The sequence below is a fragment of the Boleophthalmus pectinirostris genome, unplaced genomic scaffold (assembly GCF_026225935.1).
Source record: "Boleophthalmus pectinirostris isolate CB_2022bp ecotype Guang Dong unplaced genomic scaffold, ASM2622593v1 HiC_scaffold_23, whole genome shotgun sequence".
Taxonomy (NCBI): domain Eukaryota; kingdom Metazoa; phylum Chordata; class Actinopteri; order Gobiiformes; family Gobiidae; genus Boleophthalmus; species Boleophthalmus pectinirostris.
In genome coordinates this window covers 33,650,997-33,664,025 of record NW_026571207.1, presented here as the reverse complement: position 1 = coordinate 33,664,025, position 13,029 = coordinate 33,650,997, and the positions used below count along the sequence as shown (strand labels likewise).

The following is a 13,029-nucleotide window of genomic DNA, read 5'->3' as shown; positions in this document are numbered from 1 at the left end:
TCTTTTATTTATTTATTTTTTTTATTTTGGTTTAGCTTTATTCCCTGAGAAACATAGAAAAGCACGCACCCTTACTGTAACTGGGCTTGCATCTCCACAAACCTGACTCTTATTTGGCCAGGAGAAGGGCGTCCTCCTGCTTGTTTCCATGGAAATGTTCCACTGGCTATAATCTCACAGTATATAACCTCTTTATCTCTACAGAGAATGTTCCAAAGTATGATTTTTAGGGGTGTAATGATATTCAAGTCTCACGATATGTTATTGTCACGGTATGAACCTCACAGTATGATATTTATTGTGATATCGCGGGAAAGTTCATGATATGGTGGGGAGGCTCACGATTAGGGATGTAATAATATCCAAATCTCTCTGTACAATATTTTCACAATATACATCTCACAGTACGATATTTATTGTGATAGTTTTTGGAGGTTAAGGCCCATCTCATGCAAAATCAACTTTTGAGTGATGTGTGGGCCTTGTATATGTCACCAAAATGGTTTTTAGATTGACTCTGTTTTTTTTTTAACAAACTGCAGCGTATTTCTGCCACCCTCCCACGTGACAACGAACTAAAGCTGCTACAAGGATGACGCAGCCGATACACCTATGACGCGTTTGACGTAACGGAAAGCGCTTCGCACCCGCCCCCCTCCCCTGCTCCACCGCCTCCGCCCTGCCTCCTCCAGTGTACACGATATAATAAGTTTATCTACTAGTGTTTATTAATACTTTACCAATCAGTAATGTTCAGCTGATGTCGACGCGGTGCTTGAGCTTCGTGCTCCTCAAAGTCCTCGTCCAATTCCGGGTCCCACACATGTGGCTGAACGCGCTGTATCTCCATGATGAATAAAAGTTTATTCCTACCGCTATCAGGGTGCACGTCTGTCTCCCCCTCCCTCCCTGAGATGGGCGGAGGAAGGGCGGCTCACTCAGAGCCTACGTCACGTTTGGAGGGCGGAGCCTGTGCTTTCTCAGGACGGGCGGGGGGAGGAGCAATAGTCGTCCTTTCATAGTTCCTGGTCTGTGACTGTCTCCAACAAATCAGTAAGATTTCATAACTATTGTGTAATGGATGTTCCAAAACCCAAATTGTGCTTTTATATGTGCAGAAGATACAATGTGAAAAGAGTCATTTTACATGAGATGGACCCTTTAACAAAATTGTTAATATGCTACTTTTTCCTTTTAAAATGCCTTGACAAGACTTATCCCAAAGAGCTAAGACTTAAAAGTGCTTAGAACTGTTATTTTTTCTTGTAGTCTGTGCTGAAATGGAGCAAAGGATCATGGGTCTATGTAGTTCTGTCTTTTTTGCTTTCTATTGCTGCACCGTAACTGTTAATTTAAGCAAAGAGACGATATATTGTGATGGTCCACGATATTATTGCAAGGACTTTGATGATACGACATCACGATATTTCGATTATTGTTACATCCCTAATGACTTTACTTTCAATTTCCATGGAATCATGCAGGTGACATGCCACCTCCAGAAAACGACTCAACATTAACATATTATTCATCAAGTTTATGTTTATTTATTATTTGATACAAACATTGATAAGCCTGTCTTTGCAAAATCATCAGGCTCGTACAGTGTGGATGAATAAACAGAAACAAACGTGTGATATACGTGATCAGAATTAGCAAATCACAAACTCTTTAATTATTTATACAATATAATGCCCAATACAGAGGAGTATAAAAGGTGCCCTATAGTTTAAATCACTACAAACATGTTCTGAAATGCATGGGATTCCTCTATTAGTTTTGTAGATTATATATTTGTGCTTCTCTCTAGTATTCATGATCCTTTGTCTGAAGAGATAATGCAAATAGAACCAGCTAATTTGGCGTATTATAGGCGCTGTACCTGAGTCTTAAAACATGAAAAAATTTTAAACAGTTTGCAGTGGTCCAAATTCATTCCTCACTTACCTTGTGCATTCAGAGCATCCTCGTTATCAGTACAGAATTTTGCCTTAACAGTAAAGTGAACAACAACTAGCAGGCTATTATCTGTCATAAAAGTCTGGCAGAAGTAGACAGCGGACTTATTTTGACCTTATTTACACAATACAATACATATTTTATGCAGGTCCTTCAAAAGTACCGTATTTTCCACACTACAGGGCGCACTTAAAAGCCTTTAATTTAATCCAAAAACGACTGCGCGCCTTATAATCCAGAGCACCTTATATATGAATTTATTCATGTGTCTTAGTACGACTTTAGTAAACTACAAAGCCGCTCCACTTGCAGCATTACAGCTCCCGTAGTCAGGAGCATCAGGAGTAATGCATACTGTGTTTCCTTTTAATATAAAAATGCACCTGTCAAGAGACACGCTTATAATGTCCACTTTAAACTCAAGGCGTTTATAAAGTGAAAGTGCGAGCTGCGTGGGAGCAGTGGATGAGAGAAGGAGAACACACATTCACCAAGACAGGAGAGACAGCGCCGAGCCACTTACACCACGATCTGCCAACGGATCGTGGACGCCTGGGCTAAGGATCAGTATCAACTGTGGTCCGAGCTTTCACCAAGACCAGAATCATCACTGAACTGTCAGGGAACAGTAACCACACTGACTCGGATAATGACGAGAGGGATGTGGACGTGCTGGACGCTGTAATCGCCCAACTGTTTGAACAATAGACGCATCAAGAATCTCGGACTTCCGGTCATTGTGCAATACATACTGGGAAGGATTTTCCAAAAAAGTGAGCATCAAACCGCCATGTTTTTTTTTTCCCAGTGGGATGCATCTATTGACACAGCCAGTCTTTTCTAGTCTTTTGAACCATATCACTTTTGTTTCTGGTTCCGATATTGTCGGATCAGGTTTTTGCTTTGATGGTGTTCCACATACAAAATGTTCGCTGCAAACTCGGAATGATTTCTTAGGCAGTCAAAGATTACATTTTTCGTCTTTCCTGTAGATCAATCCTGCCCATCGCCTTCACCTTTCACTATTTTTCAATTCCATTGGGAAGAGAAACAGTTTGAACAGAGGTTTGCAGTCACACACATCTGATTCCCTTTTGCATTTATGGAGTTCGCAAACAAATTTCTCGAGCCGTTTTCCGCTGTTAGGATCCAACAACCACACAATTACAATGTCTGAATCCTAAAACTAAAATATGACAATATCAGAACCAGAAACAAAAGTGATGTAGTTCAAAAGACTTGAAAAGATCGACTTTGTCAATAGACACATCCCACTGGGAAAACAAACATGGAGGTTTGATGCTCACTTTTTCAGAAAATCCTTCCCAGTATGCATTGCGCGATGACCGGAAGTCCTAGATTCTTGATGCGTGTATTATGAGTTACTGTGAATACACTAACAATTTAGCCCTTTCGGACAGTTTTTTTTTTTTTTTACAATTTTTACGGGATTGAACAAAGTTTGAAGTCCGGTTCAGTTTATATGTGAAAAAAGTTTAAGTGACAGTGTGCCTTATAATCCAGAGCGCCTCTACTGCAGAAAATACTATACATATTTAATGCAGGTCCTTTGAAAAGTAATATTATCAAATCTCTGCACTGAGTGTCATGGGAAGAGCTGAGTCAATAAAAACCGTGTTAGCATAATTATTCATGTTTTATTTATTGTAATTCTGTTAGCACGTTTAATTAGCATGTGAGCTACAGGCTAAACAATGATTAATTTCATTTGCATAGCACTTTGCCCAGGTCCATGCGTCATTCACGCGCGGCTGCTCTTGAACACCTAAAGCAATTCTGTTCTGTCCCCAAACAGATTCTTCATATGAACTGTTGCTTAAAGGGATAGTTTGGGATTTTTGACATGAATCTGTATGGCATCCCCGTGAGCAGTGTCGTGCATCCACACTGACTTACCCCCGACAGCGTCCGGTGAGCCGAGATACTGGCCGTTTTCGGTGCTGACGAAAGTAGTCCGGCAAGTTGGCTGGGGACTGTATAATAAAGTGTTTTTCTTCTCAAAACAATATGTGTTCAAAAGAGTGATACATTTGCATCACAAAACCGTCGTCGCCTAAAACGTCAGACCTCATTATCACTTGGCACTATTTTCTTTCCGTTCGTATCACTGCGCGCGGCCGCCAGGTGACAGCCGCGCCTGGTTCACTTTGTTTACTGCTCGGAATGTTAGTGACAACATGTCTGATTACGACACCGACAATAAAGACTTTGACTTTACCACAAAGCCAAGGGGAGATCTTTGTGAACCCAAATATACTGATCCTGAATTTCGCCAGATGGAGTTAGAACGAGCAGAGAGAGAGAAAAGACAGAGAAGTGGTACAAGTTGAAGCTGGAGCCGTGAGAGACCGAGTGAGCGACAATCACCATCACGTCATTTATAAACTCGTATACAGCGAACATAGAGCCTCCACTGTGACTGAAGCATGGACGACTAATAGAAACATGGAATCATCCACACGTCCACGTAGCTGCTGACAATAGTGTAAGAGACATTTACAATAGTAATAACAGTCGACTTATAAAGTTAGGTTTTGTAGAAGCTTCACTGGTGATATGACACTGAGTGATTTACAGCTGATTCTTGAGTCTGTTCTCTTGTAAACACAGCGGCACTTCTTCGTTCTTACCTGGTTTAGTTTCCACGTTGAAGCCAAAGGCAAGAAGCCAAAGTTTCCTCAGCGCAAAGTCTGTGACAGGAAAACGGTGAAATGTGTGTGGAGATTCAGCCAGATTTTAGTTGTTACAGCCTGGAGAATCAGGAGTTCGCACCATTTTTTAGATATATTCATATGTATCTTATACAAGCTTATATACTTATGGCTCTAGCTCTCACGTTGGCTCTCTCACGTCACAGAGGTCTGCACATGTAAACACTGCAACAACTGAACAAAGTGATGGATTCATGCGCAGCTGTCACCTGGCAGCAGCGCACAGTGATACAAACGGAAAGAAAATAGTGCCAAGTGATAATGAGGTCTGACTTTTTAGGTGACGATGGTTTTGTGATGCAAATGTATCACTCTTTTGAACACAGATTGTTTTGAGAAGAAAAACACTTTATTATACAGTCCCCAGCCAACTTGCCGGACTACTTTCGTCAGCACCGAAAATGGCCAGTATCTCGGCTCACCGGACGATGTCGAGGGTGTCAATGCGGATGTACGACACTGCTCACGGGGATGACAGACAGATTTATGTAAAAAATCCCGATATATCCCTTCAAAGGCGCTCTGTGTAACTTTTCTAGTGTGGGGAGCGCTGCAGCTTGCCTGGAATGTTCCACAGTAGAACATTACACTAATCTATCTTGCATTTATTCAGTTGCAAGTGTTTATTGATCAAAATGACCTGGCATCTTACAAGCAGGTAGTAGTCCCACCAACAGAAATGTTACACAGTACAACTTTAAATATCACTGACCTCTCTACTCTGCAATGTATTCTGTAGCTTTTGAAATCACCCTCCACGGAAAAGTCTCAAGTTTTATTTTATTTTTTCAGCTCTATTTGCTGCAGTTTTCCCTGTAGTTTGTGAACATTTAAAATAAGGTGAAATAAATCTGTTAATTGCCTTCCTCTGAGCATTCAGGCATCAGCGTGCAGGGCCGCAGGAGTCACCGCAACCAAACGCCCTGCAGCTAACAGCAACAGCCGGGCAAACAAATGCAAATCTGATACTCCCATCCAGACGCCCGTCTTTTATGTATAAAGAGCCGTTTGAATGGTCTGTCAGTGTAGGTCTGACCATTAAAAAAAACCTTTCATGAATTCACAGAGAAGGGTAGAATTGTGTCTAAATATTGATTGTGGTTGCAAAGGGGGTTGTTATAAATTAGAAATGCAAAAGATGTTTATGGAGAGTGGGAATATACTCCATAAGAGCTGAAGTAAGAAACTGGCTTCAAAGTTCAGTTTTGTAACCTGACCTACTACTACCAGGAGTACTACTATTACTACTGCTACTACAACTTTTGTGGAAGCTTTAGCCCAGGCATTTCCAAACTATGGCCCGTGGGCCAAATGCGCCCCTCAGACAAATTTTTCTTGGCCCTCAGGCTTCCAGGTGAATTGGCCCAAATTATCTTGCATTGCATAAAAATGTACTTTTTACTACAAGTTTTTTTTTTTTTTTTTTGAAAATCTACAGTGATAAAGCTAATATTTAATATTTAGTGTGTAGTTTTAAGGATCTTAGCATGAATAAAGACTGATGGATCATGCTAATGTGTTAAACATGTACATATTTCAGTTATTCACTGTATTGAGCACCAGTCTACGGCCCTCGATCGGCCCTCTGCTTCATTTGTGGTTAGATATGTGGCCCTTGATGAAAAGAATTTGGACACCCCTGCTTTAGTCTATTGATTTCTGTCAACTGATGTCATTAACACTGGTTGGGTAAATATAACTGATATTTATATTTGAAATTCCTTTGCAAGGCCCACAGATCTATGTTAAAGCCATAGTACGTAACTCTTTGGGCACATACTAAAATTAAAGCATGCTTTTTTCATTATGGATGTTTTTACAGCATTGAAAAGTGTAGAAAATCTTAAATATCTTCATTAAAAAAAGAAAGTCTTTATATGGGGCATTAAACCTGTTTATCTCCACACAGAGAAGCAGGTGGTGTGTCTTTATTCTCACTTACGTTATTAGAGTTTTAAGACCTGGGGTTGGCGCTCCTCCATTTTGTCACAGATATAAATCTTGTGTTGTTTCTTTGGCAGAGTTGCACTGACTTCAATGTCGCAGTAGTTTTTCTGAAGTCAATGACTGAACAGCTTTTAACATAAGGACTTGAGCGCTTCAGGCAGTTTCTTTTCTGGGAAAATGAGCCAAGAACATAAAGATCACCTCAAATCAACCACAGCACAGTGTCAGAAATGGGTGAGAAAGACAACAGAAAGTGGCAGTTAATGATGTAAAGTGTACAAATGGGCCGTTTAGTTTAAACCAAATAGTCCATTAACCAAACCACACGTTACAACTTTCTACACACTATAAATACACAGGATATGGGGTTTCTTCAACTCTTCTTCACAAATTTGATTTAATTTAATTCTACTTTTTTGTCTGATTTGGGCTGTATGTTTTTAAGAAAAGTAGTGGTAGCAGGTTCGATCTTTAGTAGTAATTGTAATAGTGGGTGTAGTAGTAATGGTAGTATGATTGAATAGTAGTAGTAGTAGTAGTCCTTCATATATTTTCAAAACATTACAAAACCAAAGTTGCATTATTGTTCTGTTTGCATCATCTTGGCCAAATTTGTCTTTTATTTTGAGAGGATTAAAAATTAGTTTTGAACACATTTCACTTTGCTTTAAATCTGATGCAACTCTTAACAAGTATCCTATTCAAATCTTATCCACGACCTTTCACACCTTTCTGCATTACAAAAATCTTCAAAAGTTTCATAAATTTCATTAAAATTTTGCTGGAGGATAAACAACCAAAGCTCAGAACCAGTCTCCTTGTTGTGATGATTAAACATTTCTTGTTGAACCGAAAACTTGAGAAATCCCGCTCTGCAAACACAAATTAGTGAATAATTCATCAAAGCGGCGCAGTATCAAAGCTCAGGCCTGAGAAAGCACATGCAAAGGTAATGAGGCGTCCACTGCAATATGTGACTAACATACGAAAACGTACGGCAACTGCAACTCTTTCTGGGGTTAGGTTTTACTCTTACAAAGTAAACCTGCATACAGAGGAGGAAGTACTCAGTTAAAGGTCCTATATTACACAAAATGGATTCTTTTTGAGCTTTAAGTCATGTTATATGTTGGAACAGTCTAAATATGCAGGATTTAATGTGTTAAAATCAGAATTATAGATCAGAAAATAGCGTAAGATGAGCCCTTTAAAGTGAAAGTGAAATACTAAATTCTTTTTTCACTATAAATGTGTATATGGTGTTTTAATAGCTTAATCTACTGTTCCTAGTCATTTTTAGCAACTTTATTGTAGGTAAATTTGCAGCTTGCTTCTCAAAAACACCTAATTCTAAGTCTGTGCTGCCTTCAGTGGCCTCCGCAATTTCAAGTACTACATGACATCACACAGGACTGCCCTGATTACAGCCGGGTGTTCCTGAGTGTGGAGTTTGAAGTGTTAATACCTCTTTGAGCAATCACACTGTTCCTTATACCCCCTGACCCCGCCCTCCCTCCTTTAGTCCTCCAGACCCTGCCCCTACTCCCTCCCTCTCCCCTTTAGTCCTCCAGATATCACCCCTCCTCCTTCCCTCACTCTCCCCTTTAGTCCACCAGACCCCACCCCCTTTCCTTTCACCCGCCCCCTCCTCCTACCCCTCTGAATCTCCTCTTTAGTCCTCCAGACCCTCCCCTTCCTGCCACCTCACTCTCCCCTTTCGTCCTCCAGACCCTCGCCCCCTTTTAGCCCTATTTTTAAAATCCTTGAGTAACTTGAGAACTTTCCTTTACTGTATACTGTACAACATATATTTGTTTGCAGGTCTTTTTATATTGGCCAAAAATACATTTTAAAAAGATACATTCTTTGTGTGAGCATGGTCACCTCTCCGCAGATCTGACCTATAACTTGGACTGATGGTGTTGTCATCTTTTCTCCATAGAGAATCTAATCTAAATCTAATCTGTGGAACATTCTAAGATATAATCTCATTTGTCAGAACGTTTGTACAGTTTTTAACAGAATAAGGCCCTGTCCACACTAGTACGTATTCAAATAATTCTTGTTTGAGGATGCAGTGTTCGTTCACACTAATCCAACTGAAAATTACTCCAGAGACGGAATGATCTGGTGCCGCAGGCTCCCAAGAATTCATCTGAGTACAGATCTGATCCGGCACTGTGTGGACGCCTGAAAACGCTGATATGCTGATGTAGTTCTATGCACCGGGAAGTAGCTAATTCACCACCAAAATACTAAGAGGCTAGAATATATTCATATATATACGGTCTGTGTGTACGACCTGCAGACATATAATGTCTGAACAGACTCACCATCAGCAGAACACCCCTCTGTCACAGAAAGAACACTCATATTCCACTGAGCCGTGTCCTTTAGTCCGACAGAAGCTAAACCGCATAAGCGCACAATAGCGAGCTGTTTTTTAAGCACTCAGTTTATGCAAATTAGCCATGCAGTTTTAAGTTTCGTTTCTGTAAAGCGTAAACAAATATGCTCAAAGCTGTGTGGATAGAGAAGGGTTGGGGACACAGAAACGATGTGTGTGGATGCAGATCGTTTCCAGTATGGTGATACGGTGATACACGGATTCATTTCAGTATAAACGGACGTGGACATAGAGACACATTCCATGGATTTCAGAATGATAAGAAATTAGGAGTGTCACCGTAGCAACAAAATGTTCTATCTTTTGAATGAGAAAAGTCTTCAAACCCAAGAATAGACGACATAATGTTACCAGCCTTGCCATTCAAATCGCTTTTTACTTGAACTGTGAACACGCTTTCATCCATATCTTGATGTTGTCTTTGCTGTTGTCCGCAGACGGTGACCCCTTGGGGCAGTTTGCGGTGGTGCAGGTGGATGAGGGCGTGTGGGGGCTGATCTCTAAAGAGCCTCTGGACCGAGAGATCTCCGAGCGCTACAGTCTGAAGATCACGGCCACAGACGGACGCTTCCAGAGCCCGGTGTCTGTGGAGCTGCACGTGCTCGATGTCAATGACAACAGCCCACACTGCCAGCAGGTAATATACACACTCAGAATAATCAAACAAAATAATGAACTCGACTCATATAGTGCTGTTCGGACATGCAAAGCTCCCTGGTGCCCTGGATCTGGCAATGTGGGTGAAGTGCCTTGCCCAAGGACACAACCACACAACTCGGTCTCAACAGGACTTGTCAGTTAAAGGGCCTGTCTTGTTAAACTCCATTCACCAGAATCATTTGGATAATTTCAGCTCAGGAATTGCCAATCTTTCCAAAAATAAAAAGTAAAATGTTGCTGTTATCTCGAAAACTACCGCTTTGTAACAAGATCATGAGATGGGTTCCTACAGCGACAAATAAAGTTTCTTGATGCTTTTGGGAAGTTTTGACCTAATGTGGACAAGTGTAATTTTAGGTTAAAAAAAAAGATTCACCCGGTACCTCAGGCAGTGTCCTTGCTTCCTCCCATCCATCTTGTCTGTACATTAATGACCCCTTCCTCCCCTGTGCAGCTGTTTTACCAGGCAATTCTCTGTTATTTGTCTGATTTCAGCTGCTCTACACTGAGGCGGTGATGGAGAACTCGCCCACAAACCAGTTCATCCTGAAGGTGTCTGCGTTTGACCCAGATCTGGGCTCCAACGGACACGTCTCCTACACCCTCCACGGGCCTGACGCACACAAGTTCCACCTCAACCACAAAACAGGTACAGGACACACATTATGGATAGATAGACAGACAGATCAAGCTACATAGAGAGATACATTTAAACGTTTCTGATGAGGGTTCTGCCACCTGCTTGTCTCCATGGAGATGTTTATGCTTTACCTTGAATATTCCACAGCATGGCATTAAACATTAGCCTGATTCATCAGATGGTTTCACTTTGTGGAAACTTCACAACATTAGAATTTGTTCGCTCAACGGTAGGCGGGTTTTTATTTATTTATTTTTTTGTTTAACCAGTCGTTGCTATTTGGTCGTGATGTATGTAATGCACCACTAATGGTAGGGTGACCATATTTCCGTTTGTGAAAACCCAGGACACCTTACCGGGGGTGGGGCCTCTATATTGAGCTACACTCACCTCACAACCTGTGCACATGGCCTCTCACTTCCCCGACCAGAACGGAAAATGGAGAATTTCTTGTATAAGTCATTGTTAAATGTGCATTTGTGTCTCGGCGTGTTGCAGACTGACCTGACTGTTTGTGTCTGAGTCACAGAGAGCTACGAGAGCCACTCAATGAAAGATCATGAAAACCTGAACATTTCCATCACTTAAAAAAAAGAAAAACTGCGTCCAGGACGCAAAAAACGGACATGTCTGGGGAAAAACGGACGTTTGGTCACCCTAGCTAACAGGGCTAACTGGTATATTAAGCTATTCTCAAATCCTGTAGGAAGAAGGACAATAACGTCTTTCCCCTTGATAAAATTCACCAAACATTCTCTTTGTTCCGGCTTTAAATCCTCGATCTTGGGAACACTGAATGTGTGGCTCTTCACTGATTGGCTGGTGCCCAGACTTGCACTTCCAGGGCTTTTACGAACCATCTAGTGTATTCTGATTCCTGACCTAGTCGCTGGAGAGAAATGAAATTGAGCAGAGGCACTCGGTGGTGCCAGCCTGACTAAGTAAACATATCTAGTTGCATTTATTCAGTTACATGTGTTTATTTAGCCCTTTAAAGCTCAAACTTTTCTGTCACCTACTTGTCTTCCCAGTCTCACTTTGAGCAGAGTCACCTCTTCACAGATCTGACTTGTAACTTTGCCTATTGGTGTCTCCTGCTTGTCTCCATGGAGAAGTTTAATGTTATACTGCAAAGATTCTAGACAATGCCGTTACATCTGCATGGAAACAAGCAGGGTGTGGGTCCTCTATTAGGAAAGTTGTATTTACATAGAGCAAAAACTATACCATAGACCAGGGGTCGGCAACCCAAAATGTTCAAAGAGCCATATTGGCCCAAAAAAACAAAAACCATGCCTGCCCGGAGCCGCAAAAAATTAAAAGCCTTATATAAGCCTAATATGAAGGCAACATAGGCTGTCAGTAAATTTATAATCCGACTATTAAAATGACTAAGTCGGCTACAAATACAAAATGAGAATTCATGATACACAAACCCCTTTTGTGACCCTCTCATACTCGCTGCGCCGTCTGTAGCCACTGAAATCAGGTGGTTAGTGTTGATTCCTTTGTCATTTAGGCCCCGTTTACACGTACACAGGTATTTTTAAAAACAGAGACATTTCCCTTCGTTTGTTCACATCGTTTACACGCAAACGGAGAATTCGCCTCTGAAAACGAATCTTTTTAAAAACTCCGGCTAGAGTGGAGATTTTGAAAAACTCCGGTTTCACGTTTGCGTGTAAACTAAAATAAACGGAGTTTTAGGAGCGACTGACGTTTACCTGTTGCTTTGACGACGATGAACTTTGTACGCAACATCAGCCCGGAGCAGAAGCTCTGAGCTCGGGCAGCAGCACTAAACACACGGGAGCAGTCAGTGTGCAGCCCCTCAAGACGGGGCTGGGGGTCCAGTGTTGGTCAGATTATCCGGGGGCTTCGTCCTCCATGTCCTGGTTCCAGACCTGGGCACGCAAAGGACTGGGTCCGAGTGCTTCAGTGCAGTCATCTGTGCGCTGGTTCCGTGTGGGAAAAGCGAGAATGCGCTGTGGATCACAGGTCCGGGTGGGCTGCTCTGGTCCTCCGCGCTCGGCTGGTTCCGAGGGGTGCAAAGCATCTGGACAGAAGCGTGAATCCCGTTTGGTTTGTTATATGTTGTTCTGAGCGTCCGTCTGCGCACATGTTTTTTTGTTTTTTCACTTTTTCGGGGAAAGCGCTTCTCAGGTGGAGGCACCGGACACCACCCCCGCTTCAGCTCATCTATTTGTTTCATGTGTTTCATTTGCACACAGCCGATGGATCAGATCCATGACCAGAGATGAATGAGGGTTTTACCCCTAAAGAAACCAGATTAAAACAACAACCAAAAAAATCATTCCTTTTCCATTTTCACTCATTTTTGAAAAAGCTCCAGGGAGCCACTAGGAGAGTGCTAAAGAGCCACATGCGGCTCCGGAGCCGCGGGTTGCCGACCCCTGCCATAGACAGACTAGGACTAAACCAGGTCTAAGGCAGGTCCAAACACGGTCTAAACTGGGACTAATTACAGGTCCTAAAGTACATTACACAGGATTTACTCTTGTGAGCCTGAGGCCATGTAATAATGTTGTTTCCTGTTCAAGAACCAACCTGGAGTTGTGCTTTGTTACATTCACACATGTTTGAGTAACACTTTATTATTCTGTCTGCATCCCTAAAGCTCAAAATGCTCTGTTCCACCTTGTGATGTCATGAAGCAGTAGTTT

At 41.8% G+C, this 13,029-nt stretch overlaps 1 protein-coding gene across 1 annotated transcript in view; it reads left to right on the top strand.

The window, feature by feature from the left end:
* fat2 (FAT atypical cadherin 2) overlaps window positions 1–13,029 on the top strand; it is a 230,789-nt gene that overhangs the window by 99,202 nt on the left and 118,558 nt on the right. The window contains 2 exon segments of the mRNA XM_055158976.1: window positions 9,483–9,682; window positions 10,201–10,354. Coding sequence (XP_055014951.1) covers window positions 9,483–9,682; window positions 10,201–10,354 — 354 coding nt within the window.